We start from the raw sequence: 18,523 nt of genomic DNA, 5'->3' as shown, positions 1-18,523 counted from the left end.
TAGAATCTTGTTGAATTAGGCTCAGTGTTTATGCAGAATACAGATGCACAAACATTTAAATATGTATAACATGAGATATGGCAGACACACAGATGGAGGAGAATCATTTTGACAAGCATGATAAGCAGAAGTCTCAGTACATCAGGAAGCTTACCATTATCCAGTTTCACCACAACAAGAGATCACCAGGGTTTGAGGTAGAAACATTATACACTTCTGTGGTTGTTTAGGAGACCTGGGAAAGGAAGTGAAAGAAACAGTAAGAGCAAATAAGAATCATAGAATCGTAGGTTGGACCCATCAAGGTTGGAAGAGACCCATAAAATCAAGTCCAGAACCCAGAACTACCACTTTAACCCCTAACCCACTGAACCAGTGCCAGATCCAGATATCTCTTAAACACCTACAAAGCTGGTGACCTCCCTGGACAAAGAGGACAATGAAAGAAAATTACATGCTTTTCTGAAAATTCAACTAGTGGCTAAAAAAAATTCTACTCAGCTGGTGAGAGAAAGGACACAACTACTTGGTATAAAAGACAGATGTGGGAAAGAGGCTGTAAAAGCTTGCAGTTAATAAAAGACACTTGCCAAGACCAAAGAAAACAATTTTCTGAGAGTTAGGATGAAAGATGAAAACACAGAGAAGTGGTGTGGATGGATAGGGAGGACCATATAATAGAGATCTGATGCAGAGAGAATCTTAAAGACTTAGAAATGGACTTTAATAGGTGATTCATGTGATAATTTTAGCTCAACCTATGTCTGCTTTGAAAAAGAGATCATACCAGTTTTACACAGGCTAAAAGCCCAGTAGAAAAATCTGTTAATAATTTATCTTTCATTTCTGACTTTTAAAACTGAATGCTATTTGATTATTTCAAAATTACACAGTTTAGTGAGACTAAGCATCGAATAAGTGATTAGCATAACCTGATGTGATGGAATTACTCAAAACCCAGCAGGTATCTTTGAAAGAAACTTTGCCTAATACAGGTTCACTGGCACAAGAAACAGCACTGAGGAATGTAGAAAACAATGGATCTCAGTGGCATGTATGCATTAATAGAGTGGTCCTGTTTTCACCTTTGCTGCTTATGCAAGTTTAAATTGGTATTTGAAATTAGTTATTAAACTTGCAGTTTTACCACTGTGGTTATCTTCTGCTTCTTCCTCTTCGGTTTTATCTTCTGTATCCTCAATCCTGCCATTCACTCATCCAAACTATCCAGACTGTACTTCTGTGCTTAACCCCATCAGTGTCCTCTGTCCTAAGATCTCTCAATAGTTTTTTCCACAAACATCTTCTTGGCCTCACCTGCTTCATTTGCTCTCCATTGCTTCAAGCACTTCTAACACCTATTTTTTTTCTTGCTGTCACCATGCCAGTGTGGTTCCTAGCTCCTGTGCATCCCCAGTATTCACTTACTCTCTTTTTGTTGTTGGCTACTTTTAGAGATTTTTCAAAGATAATTTCTGAAACCTTGGCATGCATTTTAAATACTGTAGGAAACAACACAGTGACTCACTGTCTTACTGCTCTGCAAAACTTTAAATGTCTGTATTTGATAATATGTAGAGAGTTCTTAAGAGCTGGAGTGGTTGACTGTCTTATGAAATTATAGTTAGATTACATTCTGAAATGTCATAAAATGCCAGAGCACATTGTCCTAGGATGTACATTTGAGTGTTTTAGTTATGTTCACAATTGTAGAAATAACAATCAAAATGCAAAAAGAGAACACAAATAGCGTGATAGTTTTTTTAACAAGTGTTTTTTCATGGTAACTAATGAAAATCTGTGCTATTTAATGAGCTACTTAAATTTTCCAATTTTTTTCCTTTGATTTTTATAGCTATCTCCAAAAGGATGATTCTGAGTACAGAAAGCAGTATGCAACAGCGGTAAGGTCCTGATGACAATACACCAAGGACAAGAATGGAACTCAATTTATTCAGCAATTCTACTATTGTAAACAGTTCATCCATCAACCATAAGCAGTTAGAAGGGCACAGCCTCTGGGAAGTTATTACTATTGCCACTGTGACTGCAATTGTAAGCTTAATAACCATAGTGGGAAATATTCTTGTAATGATATCCTTTAAAGTTAACAGTCAGCTCAAAACTGTCAACAATTATTACTTGCTCAGCCTTGCCTGTGCAGATCTCATCATTGGGATATTTTCTATGAACCTTTATACATCCTATATACTCATAGGCCATTGGACTCTTGGAAGCCTTGCCTGTGACCTATGGCTAGCACTGGACTATGTAGCTAGCAATGCCTCAGTGATGAACCTCCTAGTCATCAGTTTTGACAGATATTTTTCCATCACAAGGCCTTTAACTTACAGGGCCAAACGCACACCCAAAAGAGCTGGCATCATGATTGGTATGGCTTGGCTAATTTCCTTCATGTTGTGGGCACCCGTCATATTGTGCTGGCAGTATTTTGTGGGTGAACGAACAGTACCACCTGAAGAGTGCCAGATACAGTTTCTGTATGAGCCCATTGTTACCTTTGGTACTGCAATTGCTGCTTTTTACATTCCAGTGTCCGTGATGACCATTCTGTACTGCCGCATTTATAAAGAGACAGAGAAGCGCACCAAGGACCTCGCTGAACTGCAGGGCTCAGAGTCTGTGGCAGAGTTTGAGACAATAAAGCCTCAGAAAACTCTCCTGAAGTCTTGCTTCAGTTGCAAGCAACAAAACTTAGTCAAAAGAGAGAGGTGTCAGGCTTCTTGGTCTTCATCTAGTCGAAGTACATCAGCTACAGTGAAGGCCTCCCAGGCGGCGAGTACCTGTATGGACTGGGCTAAGGCTGACCAGTTAACCACCTGCAGCAGCTACGCTTCGTCAGAGGACGAGGACAAACTTGCCACTGACTCAGTTTTCCAAGTCACTTACAAAAGCCCATCTAAAAGTAAGGCAGAAGACTATAATGAGACTACAGATGTTGTTGTCAAAGACCAACCTGAAGAAAGCGATTTTGAGAACCAGAAATACTTTTTGTCACCTACCAAAGAACACGTACAAAAAAATAAAAAATGTGTGGCCTATAAATTTCGTTTAGTGGTTAAGGCTGATGGCACCCAGGAAGCCAACAATGGTTGCCGAAAAGTAAAAATAACTCCTTGTTCTGCTGCTCTGTCAAAGGACCCTTCCATCAAAAGCATGGATCCAAATATAAATAACCAAATCACCAAAAGGAAACGGATGGTTCTTATAAAGGAACGCAAAGCGGCACAGACTTTAAGTGCCATTCTTTTGGCTTTTATCATCACATGGACTCCCTATAATATCATGGTTTTGATCTCCACATTTTGCTCTGACTGCATTCCCCTGACACTGTGGCACCTTGGATATTGGCTATGCTATGTGAACAGCACTGTTAACCCTATGTGTTATGCCCTCTGTAATAAAACTTTCAGGAAGACTTTTAAGATGCTGCTTTTTTGCCAGTGGAAAAAGAAAAAAATGGAAGAGAAACTATACTGGCAGGGCAATACCAGACTGCCATAATTGTTCTTGTATAAGAAATAAGGGAAAATATATATATTGATGTAACTTAGCAAATTCTGTGTTTTCAAAGCCATTGCTGTTGTGTCTAGTGGTTACAAAAATCTGCTGAAAAGTTATATTTTGCATGAAAGTAGTGTGCTTGGGATAAAAAAATCAGTGGCTGCTATGAGAAACACAGGTTGTTTTTGACTATGCAGTAGAATTGCATTACAATTATTGTGTTTGATGTCTTATGTCCTTTCTTTCAGCCTGAGAATAGGTGGAATAAACTATAAACTACTAGAAATTAGACTGGCATGATCACCCAGTCATCAGGTTAGGTCATTCAGTCTGTCTCCCTGTAAAGCAAAACTTTAGTCCTATAATTCTTTGCTAGTGTATTGTTTATTTAGTTTTCAATGTACCAAGCAATGCAGCCTATGCTACTTCTGTTTTGAGGCTTTGCCATCAGCTGTTGAGATGAAACAAGGACTGTGTAAAGGATAAATGCTGTCATCCCCAATACTAAATGGCTAGGGAGATTCATAATACTCCAAATGAGCACTCACATTATAGGAGAATATAATACTGAGAAAATTTCCACTTTAAGGCTGACTCTAAGTGGAGACTTAGGAAGGGCTCAAGGTGGAAGGGCTTATAGTGGAGGAAATAGATAATGTATTTTGTATGTGGCAAAGCCAGCCCCAATATTCATTCAATCATGCAAGTCACTGTCATTTGTAAAAATGGTGATGGTTAGAAGACACCTCTGAATTTCTCCAGTTCCCAATACCTCTGAAGGAAATTTTAAAATTTTATTCAACAGTGACAATGGTACAAATCAGAACTGGCTGTGTTCTATCTAGAACACATATTTTGCCATCTCCTTTGTTGCACTACACCTTGGTCCAAAAGTTTCTACAACATTTACCTATATATAAACAGTGAGAGAACTGGCAACCTTTAAAGAGGAAAGGTTTTTTTTAAGCAACTTTTTAATGTTTCTGTAAAACTATTTAAAACACTTTGTATTCTTTGTCTTTAAATAGCTTCACAAGTACTAGTCAACATCAGGTGCCTGAAAACATGAGTTATCTTCAGGCACTCTCTTTTGGTCCAGCAAAACCACATCTGCTACAGATGTGGCTGGAGACAACCCCTCTGGTGGCTTCTGGGACTGGCTTGTACTGGCCTAGTTACAAGCTGAGATTGATCACTAGCTGAGATTTGAGAGGGCTTTTGGTGCCAGAGCTGAACTGCCTGTGCCTGCCTGATTCCGAGTTAGATTGGCAGGAGCCCTGCAGCACTGGTTGAGTGAGTGGGTAACCAAGGGGCTGCCTGCAGGAAGCCTTTGGAATGGAGCTGGTGACCTGGCTCCTCGTGGTGGGAACAAACAAGAAGCTTCAGAAAAGGTCCTGAGAAAACAAAGTTAATGGCAACAGGAGTCATGAGGTGTGGAAGTCCTAGAAAAAGACATTTATGAACAAATGAGAAAGATCTTCATGTACACAAAGTTGAAATTCACTTTTAGCCTTTCTATCAAAATTCTGAGTGAGATACTTTGGAATACTTGTTTGAAACTATCTACTATATTTTAGTGGGACATTGCAGTCGTGACATTACCCAGTTGCACATTTCAGGGATTGTATAAGTCATCATGAATGTACCATTGCTCTCAGTGAAATTGTTTGTATAATGTACTAGATTATCATACCATCACAATGTTTTTCTACAGATAGATAAATCCTCCATGTCAACAATCACAGTACAAGTAATTAACATTTTTTTAGCCCCAGTGTCCACGGGGGAAAATTTTGTCAGTGAAAGATTAACAGTGTACTAATGTAAAAATATGTTCTCTAATTTCATGTGATTGATTTTGTAACGCACCTACTAGGTCTATTATTTTGTGCATTAGCATATGATTACTTATGAAAGGAAAGCAGAGGTCTTTACAAAACTCTTTTGTCAGCTTTGGTCTGTCACTATCCAGAGCTTTTCCTGTGTACAATAAGTAGGTACAAATTGGTTATTGGAGTGGATTTATTTCATACTGAATGAGACCAGTCATTCAGTAAACTATGTTTGATTTTTAGCAAATGAATGTGTCTCTCCTAAAAGCTGTAGTTTTAGGCAAAATTTATGAGGTAGTAATAGTTCCTGCTAGCTGCACTGTTATTGCTGAAATGAAGCATTGGCTCTTACTGAAATTAAATGGGCTAATTTTTGTTGGTTTTGACTTCTGTTGATCAAGAATGTTCTGTAAATGTTTATGGATTTTCTGCTCAGTAAATGTATTAGAATACATGGTGATGGATGCAACAATGTTGGTTCAATGTAATTGTGAAATATGTGTTCAAATTATGCTGCTAGCACCTAACCATGTGAGAGATTACATGGCCACATATGAGTACATTGTAAATATCATGGATTATATAAAAAGGTTTGTGTTACTTTACTGTTATATAGGATGCTTATTCTTAAAAAATATCAAAATCACAAAAAAACAAATGTGGTCCTCATCAGAGTATCAGTTAGTTCTTGATTGTATTTTGTACCTTTAAAAAGTGTTGTGATACTTTTGCAGTGTAGGACGATCTTGTTATCTTGTTATCTGTTCCTTTAATGACATTTTTACTGATCTTATAATTGATTATTGCCGTGGACTAAAGAAATGTTTTTTGTAAAACTACATTTTGGTTGTACATCATTTCATACACATACATATATATAGATATGTATGTATTATCAATATAGATGCATAAATACACATCCCTAACTAAGCTTTTCAGAGACCCAGCACCTTTTATAATTTCAAGTATTGAATTTTCCCGCAAACAGGGGGTATGATTTTTGTGTCTCCCTTTTCATATATGCTGGCGTCCCTACATATTCCCAATCCCCATAATTTATCAACTAACATTCATTTTTTGCAAATATAATTTATGTTTGTAGATAAATACTTCGAAGAATTCCCAGAATTTTTAAAATATGTAGAACACCTGGATACAGTTGTGCACTTTCTGTGACTCCTTTGAGTGGAGAGCTTTGCAAAGGACAGCTCCTGCAATGCTCCTGCAGCTGCTGGGTAGTCAGTGGCTTCTCTGTTTTGACACAGGCTAAACCTTAACTCTAGAAAAGGGATACTGTGTCTTTTCACCTTACTACCTGGCTTTACCCCTAGCCAGTCAGTAAGAGGCCACTCTGTTTCTTGTGTGGTCCATTGCTGCCTTTTGAACTCTCATGAGAAACGTTCTTACGCACACATTTGACAGTTGAGACTCATAAAACCGTAAGATTTAATAAGCTTCTTCCTTATGATTTTAGTAATAGTTATCCCATAAGTAGTTAAAACAATTCAAAATTGTTAACACCACGTTGTAAAACAGAGGATAATCTATGACTATTAGTGGTTTCAGAAAGGAATGGTGTTAAAATTGTTTTTTCCATCTTGCTGAATGTATTTTTTCATGTATTTTTAAGGAACTTAAAAGCAATGCCTTTTACTCAGTATTTTTGCCATTGGTCCCTAAATGTCACTAGTTTCTTCGTATATCTGCTGATATACCAAAGTCAGTCCTCCTGAAATAAACCAAACATTTCAAACCCTTCAGAACTTTTCTTCTCAACAGGTCCTCCTCCAGACACTGGTTGCTGATGGCTTCTGTTTTTGTAGGCTTCTTATCTTTGGGGGATTTTACTGAATTCCGGGATTACAATGCCAAGATAGAAGCTGAAATATCTTTGAATCCTTACATGCAGCAGCAACCTAGATATAGTGGAGGTCAGATAGTTGTTTTTAGTGTGTGCTGCCCATAAGGCCTCCTTCAGTGTGCAATTCATCAGGTAGCTGTAGGAGGAAGAGTGGAGAGAGGGTAAGTGGAGGATTCCAGCTGTGGAACACAGCTGGATTCAGCATTGTAGCCCCCCATTCAGACTGTGGCCTGATGCCTTCTGGATCGCAAAGGAAATGAGTGTGCCTGAAGGACTGTTTGTTAATTCTAGTAGGAGAAAATGAGGCCGTGCAGCTAAAGTTGTTCATTTTTTGATGCAGCATATTGCATCAATAAATTAACAACATTAGTCAGCTAGCCCCTAAAAACACTTTGTCATACATTTAAATCTATGGTTAACACATAAAAAATAAGGTTACCTGGAAGTCTGGGAAATCAGAAACAAAAGCAAGTACTTTCTCATATGAAGATTTAATTATTTTTAAAGACAAATAATAAATAAATTCTGAGTTGATTAATGTGGTATTGTATGTGAGAGTGTGCTTACATTTCCTGCAGCTGACAGTACAAGGTGAAATGCAAAGTAGCAGAGGTAAAGAAAACTATTTCAGTGCTATTGTTAGGAGATTGCCTGGTTAAAGTGGAACACGTCTCCCATTCACAGGTGCTTAAACCTGGAAGCTTTTTGGTGTAGGCTTTGTCATACTTACTCATTTTGGAAGGGTATTTATTTGACCAAATAAAGTTATTTCAGCAGCTACTCCTGGCAAGACCCTCCTTCTTTCCTATACTGCACGAGGCAGTAAAATCAGGAAATGCTAAGAGAGAGAGAGTGTAGGGGAAATGTGATTGGCAAAAGAACTTAGGAGTGGGTAGAATAGAAGCCCTCATGTTCCAGTCTGTGATTTCGTGATCAAGGTTCAGCAATCGAAGAAAAAAAATCTGTTAAGATTGTCTTTTGCTAAGGAGTTATGAGTAAAGTTAATCTACTTCTAAAGCTTCCATGCTGGTGGGTGTTCTAGAATATTCTTACTTATTTTCATCTAGTACTTAGTCCCTAACCCAGCCCCAATAGTGATTTCTATCCATACTTAGTTTAGAATGTGGAATATAGCTCAGTCCCTGAATTCGATTAAATGTCTCAGGTTTTTGCTGGTAGACTTCTTGTTATGAGTTTTTATTACATTTTAAATCTAATTTTTGTACTGGAATTCAGTGCATAGCTTTGTAAGGCTCCAGTTAATACTAGAGTCTCTCCAGACCTGGGCAGCTGGGTTTGCTCTGCTGGTGCCCAAATTATTCATACAGCTTATTTGCAGAGTCCTTACCTCTAAAATCCTCTAAAACAAGGTGTGCTGCAGAGCAGGTTACCTGCCTCTTTTGATCAGATACAGCCTGTGGACTCTCCCTTCCATGCTTCCATGTCAAGGTTATTAAGAACACATTTTTGTAAGGTGTGTGAGCATCTGGCTATATGGGCAGGAATTCTAACAAAAGCTAAATGAGACTGGCAGCACTCAGGTGATTTTCTTGTATCCTCATCACAACTTTGGAGGCATCCTGATAGAATTATGCAAAACACAAATTAAATTGACTCAATGATATAAACTCAATTCAGGTACTAACTATTTCTTCCCCTATCACACTTTTTGAACACAAATTCGGGGGGGGAAATAACAGATGCTGTAAATTGGCATGTGTGCTGTGTTGGCTTCACCCACATCATGTAGCTGTATCTCTTTCTAAAAATTCCACAATGCATCAAGAAAAATAAAACTTGTTTTCCTGTCTTTTCTGCTTCCAAAATATTTTCTCATCTTAAGCAATCATGACAGTTTTGGTCCTTTCAAAACACAATAGAATTTATTTTCTGAAGCGATTTTCATGAAAATTATAAGTCGTATTTTAAATTAAAAAGCAGGAATTTGACAGTATCTGTTGGTGGAGTTTCTTTAACTGAAATATTTAAGAAAACATACATGATAATCTAATTATTATTCTGACATTTTGTGAATGCAACAATAACAACTCTTCAGTTGTCATTCAGCTATTCCAATGATATAGAACTGTGTGAAGAAGCTCAAACAGTGGTAAAAGTAAACAAAGTCTTCAAGGTTATAAAAACTGAAATCTTTTGTTTATAGTTTTACAACAGAATCATTTATAATTAATATTTTTTTTATTATATTATATAAGTAGAAAAAAGGCCCTGTTTAATTGATGTTAAGGTTGAGTACTAAAACAATTCAAACTATTTAATGTGAAATAAAGGCAACATTCTCTTCTCACAGCGGTATTAAAAAGAGAAAAAGATGAAGCAAGCATGGAACAGGGAGAAGTAACAGTCAAATAATGGTAAATAAAGTGGAGTAATCTTCAAGGGGAAAATGGAGGAATAAATAAACAGTTGCAATATCAATTTGATCTTTTAAAAAATGCATTCACTGAGTTTCTTGGTGGAAAAATTCAGAGGGTTTGTTAGCTTTGGATCACTGGCTTTAAATGGGAGAGCTGACAATCCCATTTGTGCTGAGTGCTCTAAAATGAAGGCAGAAAAGAAAAGTCTGTATGAATACTTAACTGTATATGGGATCATTAAAAAGTAGAGATAAAAGAAGAGTCAATGAAGGGGGAAAGAAGCCATGGGAGATGAGGTTAATTCCAATTTTTAATATTAAAACACCCTTCACTAAATTTAGAAAGAAAAGGCCTGTTGGAGCTCTGTGGTACACAATACTCTTCAATATGCATTTTGTAAATGTAGGTATATAACTGGAAATATCCTCCCTGCATGATATACGAAGATGTGCAATTGTAGATGTGCAGTCAATCATGAATATTGACATCAGAGCTAAACCTTCTGAAATGTATTTTTATTCATGTATATATTGTACAATATATCCTGGATTTCATACTGGACTTTTCTTATGGCTAAAATAGTGTAAAATTAATTTGGTTGAATCTGCTTGCTTAAGTCTTGTGGTAAAGGTCTCAGTTTCTGACAGTTTCTCACTTGTGTGGTTGGCAAATTTCTGTGACATGTTCCAGTCCTGGACGTTTTGTCATCATAAAGCCCTTGCAGAGGCGCAGTTTAAATTTTCAGTCATGGTTACTCAGGGTTATTACTCAGTCGGTGAGTTCATTTCAGTCACTTGAGAAAGACCCAATGTTCCTGTCAAATACACATGGCTTGTCTACAGCTCAACTTTCTGACAGGGGCAGCCCTTGGTAGGGTATGACTGGTGGTGCTTGATGGGTTTGATCATCATCCATGCAAACTTGCACGGGTGTTGCTTGTTGCAGTCTTTTTGCCAGTAAATCACATTCCTGCGGTTTAGATTTGCTCCAGCACACGCGTCGTACCACCAGCCTCCCCCAGGAATCCCATTCAGCTCCAGTTTGGCACAATTCATAAAGTAATTGTCGTTGTCTCTGTCCTTGGTGGTGAACTTCTGGTTGTCATGGAGATAAGCTTCTGTGTCCAGGGTCAATGCATCAGTGGCGTTGCCTTTGTAAAGACCAACCCTGATTCGGTATTGAGACTCTTCCCCTTCAATCTGGAATGGCTCATACTGTCCCCATTTGACTTCAGCATTTAGATCTACAAGTTTAATTCCAAGTATGTATTGCACTGAGCTGCCAGTTAACTGATGCATGTATTCATTTCCTAACCAGTGGTTCTCATGAACAGAGCCAAATCCATACTTGTAGTCCTGCCAGGTCCTGTCAAAGTCGACAGTACTGTTGGCTGTAATGTGCTGGATTACTGTCCAGCCACCGTCCTGCATGTTACAAAAGACAACAATTGGTTCCTCTTTTGGTTGGATGATGTAAAGGCCATCTCTGGAATTTCCTTTGGAGCGCTGTAAAATCTCAAAACAATCCCTTGGATAGTCTGAGAGAAAAAAAAAATAGGTTCAAATAAAAAATTTCAGAAATTGAACTCTGTCCTTTAGAGTGACTGAATGACTGTTCAGACTGGAAGCTAACTGACTTCACTGCAGCTGATGGGCATTTATTCAGCTAAAGGGGCAAGATTTCTGGCAGGAACGTGCAGGAAATATTCAAAAATTTAAAAAATGTTTTGTTACTCTGACATACTACAGAAGTATGATTTCAGAAACATGGTTGAAAAGCCAAAAGCTATGTACAGATCATTCCTTTTTCACCACTGTTCTTGCAGTTTGAGTAGTCAGCAAGTTTGCAGTTCCTTGTGCCATGTGTAGGACATTTGAGTTTAATAACTAGACCTAGTCTAATCCTTAACAAACAATTTCTCTTGAACCAATTTATACTTCAAGCACCTCTAACACCATTGTATTAAATTCTGAAATGTATGCCATGTGTTCATTGATAGAAGGGATATATTAAAGCATTTTCATTGTTAATATAAATCTTATAAACATCTGAGGATTTTCTTAGGATGATTTCTTTTCACTCAAACTCCAGGCTAAATTTTATCGTGGATTTGCAGGAAGAACTACAGTTTTGTTCTGTGCTGACACCAATGTCAGGAAAATAGGTGAAAGTACCTTTCCATTTAATTGCTTATCCGATAGACTCAGAGGGCAATAATAAATGGCATATAATAATAATAATAATAATAATAATAATAATAGTAATAAAAAATAGTTGGCACTCTCTATTAGGCTAAAATATTTACTAGGTTTTTAAAAATGTAACATGCTTATAAGGTAACTTCTTGCTATAGTATAATATCAAGCATCTCTGAGATTTCGGCACAATGCTCTGAATTTTACAATTGATTCTGAAGTTTCTTAATAGCCAGAACATAACTTATTTAAATATACATTTACATATGTATGAACTTATAGACACACAATTCCTTTTGTACAGAAGAATGGTATTCGTTGTTCTGTTACTCAGACATATGTTTATGAATTGAAATCACTCACTTCTCCATAGAGTTGAAAGGCATGTCCTTATGTCATTAAACTGTGGAATATTTGTAATTTGCATTTAATAAAACTTGAAAAATTTATTATCTCTGTGAGAAAAATTCAGTAAAAATTACATATGCCTGGTAGACATAGCCTAGTTGACTCCAAACATGATGCCATGATTTTATAGAAGGATTATTTAAGTAATTTATATGGCAATGCCCAAGCCAGGAATATACACAGTGACCCTCACAGTTTCCTTTCTCAGTGAGCATTATAGAACAACTTCTACAGCCAGGACTTTGTGGCAGGACATGTTCATAGTGCAAATTATTCTTCCAGGGATAGCTTTCAAATATGTTGGTTGAAAATGTTACAGCAAAGCAATAAAGTAAAACACAGAACTCTTCCAAATCGCTCGCTGCCTTCGTGAGTACCTTTTTCATTGGTGTTTCCCAGTGCCTCATAGTCTCTCTGGGGAAGAAGGTGAGCATTGGCCAGGACCACTGCCTCCTTGGTGCCCAGGGACACAGTGCATTGAGAGAGCAAGAACAGCACGAATCCTGCTGAGCTCCTCAATAACATCTTCCTTCTGCCTCCGTCCTCTTGCAGCAATACAGAACTGTAACACAGACTGGAGCTGAAAATGGTGGTATTTATGACTTCTAGTCCAAAAGTCCTGAAGGAGAAAGGTTTAGAAATACCAAGCTTCAATAGAGTAAGCCTCTGTCAAAGTTGGCTTCGCCCATCTTTGAAGGACCTCTCCTTTCCTGCTGTCTCAGATCTCATTTCTGACAAGTCACTCATTTCTCTGACACAGAGCACTTTGCTGAGTCACTTAGAACATCTCTCACCTGGCATCTTGTGCCATGCTGAGCAATGAAACATAACGTAATTTTGAGTGTGGCAAAAAGCCATCAAGAATAATGTAATGACAAAAGAAAAAGCACAACTCTTAATTTTCAGAGTTGAATTTTTCTTATTCCCTGAATCCAAACTGCAGTGAAAGAAAGACACCAATGGTTGAAGGGACAGAAACAGTAACATTAGCTCTGCTGACTGTCTGTACTCAGAGACATGGCTTTCCTAGTGCTGGAAAGGCCTCCATGCCCTGGAGAGCTCACTTAACCTGAACTATGCTCTTTTGGGAATTTCTATCTACAGATTGAAATAACAGGTCATAACAGGTCACGAGTTTCAATCAGATTAAAAAAAAAAAAAAGTTTAGTAAACAAAGCAAAAGAACTTTTTTTTAGCCCCTTCAAAACCCACAAGGGTTCAATATACTGAATTGAAGTGTCTTTGAGCCTCATTTTATCCACCTTTTTGGGTATGTGTCTATTAATACTTCATTCAGCATAGAAGAAGGCTTAGGCTATTACAGGACTAAGTTCTGTGATCCTCACTTAGGCAAATCCCAGATTCTCTGAAGAGGAGTTTCTGTCAGCAATAGCTTAGAATGAATCAGGTAAACGAATGTTTCCTATACTCTCAAAGGATATATTTACGTAGACTCTAATCAAACTTTTTTTTTAAGGCCTGGGCTCCCCACAGTGGCTTTGCTGAAGGCAGAAAATAGATCTAGCAAAAAAGCTCTTTGGTCAGGGCTTATTTCTTGCCAGCATCAGCACAAAGTCTGCAGAGGCCAGTACCCTTCTCCACAGTGGCTTAAGGTGCAACAAAGACACATTCCTTATAAATCGAATGACTTAGCAGCAGATTCAGCAAACCATTTTCCAGCATGAAAAAATTCAGCACATTTTAAAAAAAAGTCCAAGATAAATCATTTTCAGGTTTGAGAGTTAATTTTTCTACCTATCATACACAAAGCCAGCAAACCAGAATTTTCTATTCTACCTAAAACTATTCACTAATAACTATGATTTACTATTGAAATGTAATTTGCCTTTTGTTGGTCATCTGATGTTGGGATCATAATAAACTGGAAAATTACCTTCCATTAAATTTGGCACATTGCTTTCCTTTAAGCATTTAAATTCTGCTGTACTTATATTTTCTACTGTCGTGTATAATTTTTCCTGAAATCTTTGATTATTGTTTTTCTTATGAAGCATTAAATTATAAATTACTTTAAATCAAACCCTAGCCCACAAGCCCAAATCTTGATTTTCATGAAATTTGGAGTTATTTTTTGAACTTTTTTGTTTTTCTTTTAGTATTTTTGAAGGAGTAAACCTTTTTTCTTCACTTATATTTATGCGTAAGCATTGAAAATTTATTTAAAGATCAATTTAATTCCAGAATAGAAATAGGCAATAAAAATTATTTCTATAAGAAAGCACTGAAGGAACACAGCACTGGGCAGGCACCTTACCTCTGTCAAGGGAAGACTGGCAAGGAACACGAATGAGCTCAGTCTCTACAGTTGTACTTTGCCTGCTACTTAAGTCCAGGTGAATAAGTCAGATCCAATGTGCTATCTCAAATGCAGCAAAATTGCATTTTGCAATTCCTTATTTCACACTGTGCCTAATCTGCTGGACTTTGCTCTGACATATTATACTTGCAGTTAAGTATGTATGATTCATAAAGTACAAAATTCTTCCATAATGATTAAAATGACATAGTAATTAAATTAAATTGCCTTTACTAATCAATAGTGGTGGAGAACCATGAAGAAATTTTAGTCCAGTAAATAATTTATGTTGCTTAAATAGACACAGGCAGATGCTAAAATTTACTATGCCATTTTGCATGGATGAATTAAATCAAAGCTCTACTGAAATATAATCACATTTAAATTGCACAGAGATTACTTGATTTTTAAGTATTAGGAACAATCCAGCTGTAAACCATGTTGTTACTTTACATTTTAATGTGAATGAATCAGAAATACAAATACAGCAAACAAAAGCAGAACAGGCTGGCCAACAAGTTTCTATTTTAGTTTATGTGGATTAACAAGAGTCAGTTAACATTAACTCAGATCAAATCTGTCATGAACTAAATAAATTAATTATTGCTATGTAGCTATATGTCTGAAAGTTCTACTGTCTGTCTGCACTTTAGGTGATGTCTAATCTACATTTACCCTTTCAAAAATTAGACAACACTTAAGTTTTTGAGCTCCCTGATCTACCCTGCAACCTACTTTGATCAGACTCCATCCTGGAAACAAATCAAAATTAAAACTGATGGAGCATTTAAGACCTGTGCAAGCTCTACTTCAGGATTCATATCAAGTCATAATTTCTGTTCTTCAATAATTCATCTTCAGTGAGGACTAGTATTTCATGTACAATTAAATCAATACCCATATCAAATGTTTTAGGAAATATTTGCTTGTAACATTTAAAACTCAGTGATCTTTCTCTTCCTTTTTAAAGTACAAGCAATCTATTACACAGGAGGATGTCCACAGAGAGCCAGAACTGTATCTTCTCCATGACACTGATCAGCAGTAGAGCTGCAAGGAAAAGTTTAAGAATACATATTCTCTGCTTTTAGCATTATGAAGCTCAGGGAATCTCTGATATTTGTGTGTTTGACAATATGTCATTTATGGCCGGTACCAAGTATTACAAGCCTTGTCTAAGGCACGAAAATACTGTATTGTAGCTTATGAAATATAAAATTGCTTTCAACGTATATTGATCTTGCTGAAATAGTATGATAAGAAAAGGTAAGGGAAAGTACCTTTCCACTCTATCCATAAAGATACACTCTGAAAAACACCATTGACCCTGATGGTATTTATTGATGGGCCTCTCATCACCCCGACATAAATTGGGGTGCATCTTTGGTGCCTTTGATTCCCGTGTATTTCATCACTGTTTATCTCCCCTCCCGTCTTTTCATTTTATTTTTGCTTTCTTGCTGTTTGCTTCTTTGTTGATTTCAAACTTTCATCTGAACTGGCAGGGCAGAAATGAAGTGGGAAGTGTTTAATTAGAAGAGAGAAGGGCATCAGCATTAATTCACTCATGCTCAGAACTGCATCTATTTTTGTAGATGAAAACTTTGAAAAACAATTAAAATCTTTGCATCTCCCTCTCCGCCCAAGATGGACTCTGTCATTATGGGAAAGACTTTGACATATGCTGGCAACTTGCAGATCCAGGACCTTCAAAAGGCTTGACATGAGTGATTTATGGATTTATATGGTTGCCAGCAGCATGCAAAATGCCAACTTACATGTAAAAAGTTGTTCAGTATACTGAGGAACACAAGAGATAAAGTTCTGACATGACAAAATACATAAAACGCATAACAAAGGACTCACTGAGTATCTTTCCTGAAAGAAATTTCATGGGCACACAGCACAAGTGATCGCTTTGGGAAAACAAACAAACCAACAAAGCCCCACCAAACAAAATCACTCCATAGAAACACTTCTGCAGCTTTGAGTGATTTTGAATTGCTTTGCAGCCTTGGCTAAATGCCCTTTAGTATCTTTGCAGAGGATCAGTAACAAAAAAATGTTCACAATAGCTTTCACTTGTTCTTGAACTTATGAGCTGGCATTGGCATATGAAGTGTGTTTTGTCTGACAATGCAGAAAGCAATTATTAACTGCTAAAATACATTGCACATAAGGTATTTTCAATAGAAATTTTAAATCTCTTTTTACACATTCAGTGTTTGTGAGATGAACCATTATTTGGGGAATGAACAAAGTATATTTTTTGACTGAATGTAAAACAGAACAAATGCTACACTCTTAGAAACATTTGACTTTTCAAATGTTCTGCAAATTTATTGATATTTCTTACAAAAATATTTTAAGAACTGAAGTAAATATGAAAGACATATTCTTTGTATGTTTCTGAACGCAAGACTAAATTCTAAGGGTGTAGAAACTTAACAGAATTGAAGAGGGTTTGCTTTCAACAAAAACACTGATTTAACTTGAAAAATACAATCAAAACCATCATCATGGAAGATGCTGGAAAATAACTGCTTGATTAGCTGACAGTTAGGACTGGTGATAATGAAAAGCTTAAGTTATTCAAGTAGCTTTGAAAAACAGTATGATAGGAATAATCTAGTAATTGATTTTTTTTTCTAAAGGTGGCAAAAATTGCCAGATACGAACATTGCAGGTGAAAACTGTTGGAGAAATACTTGCATGGAATGCCAACCAGGTGACACCTATCTTAAGATAGTAGAATTCATGATTCTGAGGAAAAGTATGTGCAGCACTGTAAGGACAATATATTTAAAACATAAAAGGCAGACCAATAAACTTAGGCAACCATCTTCTATCCTCTCTTGATAAGAGTCTGAGAAAGATGGGCTCTTTGAACAGGCTAGCAAATAATAAAAGATACTATGGTGAAGGTGAAATGACAAACTATTTCTCATGAAGAAAGACATCAGCCATAGTAAGAGCACAAAAGGCCTGGCTAAAAAGTTCTTTAAAAATTTGAAAGTCAGAATGAAGTTGTGTAAGCAAGTGGAGTCAAAAGATAAATCCTAAGAGTAGATAGGGATAACACAAAAACCACTCATGATAAAATTAGAGGTTAAGATTAAAAAGGTTACTGCTATCAAGGGACATAAAAACCCTACAAATATTCTGTAAATGGATTGGACATAAAAAGAAGTTAGACCCAAACCCCCATTATTTTATGAGGGAGAAGGGAAAACGGCACAGATTTTTTTGTTGCAGATTTCATAAGCAGTGACCAGATACTTAATGAAATTAATTTTAATGGAAGAGTAGGACTGGAGACCAGATTAAGTGAAAAACATCTCAAAAAACCTGAAGTAGTTAGGTATTTTCAAAGTGGCAAGGACAGAAAAAGTTCTGTATGTGCCTTACGATCTAGCAAAAGTTCTCTCTGAACCATTTACAATTATATTTTCAAAGTATTGGAGGTCCCAGAGGATTTCATTGGGCCTATCTTTTAAAAAGGGGAAAAGGCTAAGCAAAATAAAGAAGAGTAAGATACCTTTCAAAACACAGAAAATAAGAGAACTAAAAAGAGAAAGGGGATGATAAGGTGATAAAAAGCAGACAGCACAGACCAGTCAAGAAAGAAATCAAACCAGGTTTGTTCTATCTTGCTACATGGATCCCTCCTTTTCTGACCTTTGGTCCTTTCACTAAATATTTCATAGAAAGTTCTACATGCTCCCAGAGTCCCATTAAAAGTATCCCATAATAACCTTCGAACAATTTCAAAGTGCCCTTTCCCCTGCATCCCATAGCAAATCCCCTGTAGGCAGTACTTCACTGTGCCAGGAGCTCTGGGAGTTTTTATTCAGGTTTCACACTAGGGACAATGGTCTAATAATTTTCCTTTGATAACCTCAGGAGCAGAGAAGTCTGTGTCTTCCAGTTTTCACTGATTATGCTAACTAGGGCTGCTGTGCATGTCACTATTCACCCGAATCTCACCAGGCTCTTAGCATGATTCA

General features: G+C 36.9%; 2 protein-coding genes across 3 annotated transcripts in view; one reads left to right on the top strand and one right to left on the bottom strand.

Annotated features, from left to right (window-relative positions):
* The window catches only part of CHRM5 (cholinergic receptor muscarinic 5), a 47,628-nt gene extending 39,630 nt beyond the window's left edge, over positions 1 to 7,998 (top strand). For both annotated transcript variants that reach the window (XM_088167192.1, XM_088167191.1), the window contains one exon: positions 1,856 to 7,998. In XM_088167192.1, coding sequence (XP_088023318.1) covers positions 1,939 to 3,525 — 1,587 coding nt within the window. In that variant the 5' untranslated portion in view covers positions 1,856 to 1,938 and the 3' untranslated portion in view covers positions 3,526 to 7,998. The remainder of the gene's footprint in view (positions 1 to 1,855) is intronic.
* Positions 7,999 to 9,450: 1,452 nt separating this feature from the next.
* On the bottom strand, positions 9,451 to 13,268 carry LOC106848962 (fibrinogen-like protein 1-like protein). The gene is made up of 2 exons (XM_014869220.2): positions 12,577 to 13,268; positions 9,451 to 11,133 (listed from the first exon to the last, which is right to left on the bottom strand). The coding sequence occupies exons 1-2, from the start codon at positions 12,722 to 12,724 to the stop codon at positions 10,433 to 10,435; spliced, it is 849 nt and encodes a 282-aa protein (XP_014724706.2). The 5' UTR covers positions 12,725 to 13,268; the 3' UTR covers positions 9,451 to 10,432.
* Between the last annotated feature and the right edge of the window lie 5,255 nt (positions 13,269 to 18,523).

Source organism: Sturnus vulgaris, chromosome 6, assembly GCF_052056855.1.
Source record: "Sturnus vulgaris isolate bStuVul1 chromosome 6, bStuVul1.hap1, whole genome shotgun sequence".
In the NCBI taxonomy this organism is placed as follows: Eukaryota; Metazoa; Chordata; class Aves; order Passeriformes; family Sturnidae; genus Sturnus; species Sturnus vulgaris.
The sequence above is the reverse complement of the archived record's forward strand: the minus strand, read 5'-3'. Positions and strand labels throughout refer to the sequence as shown.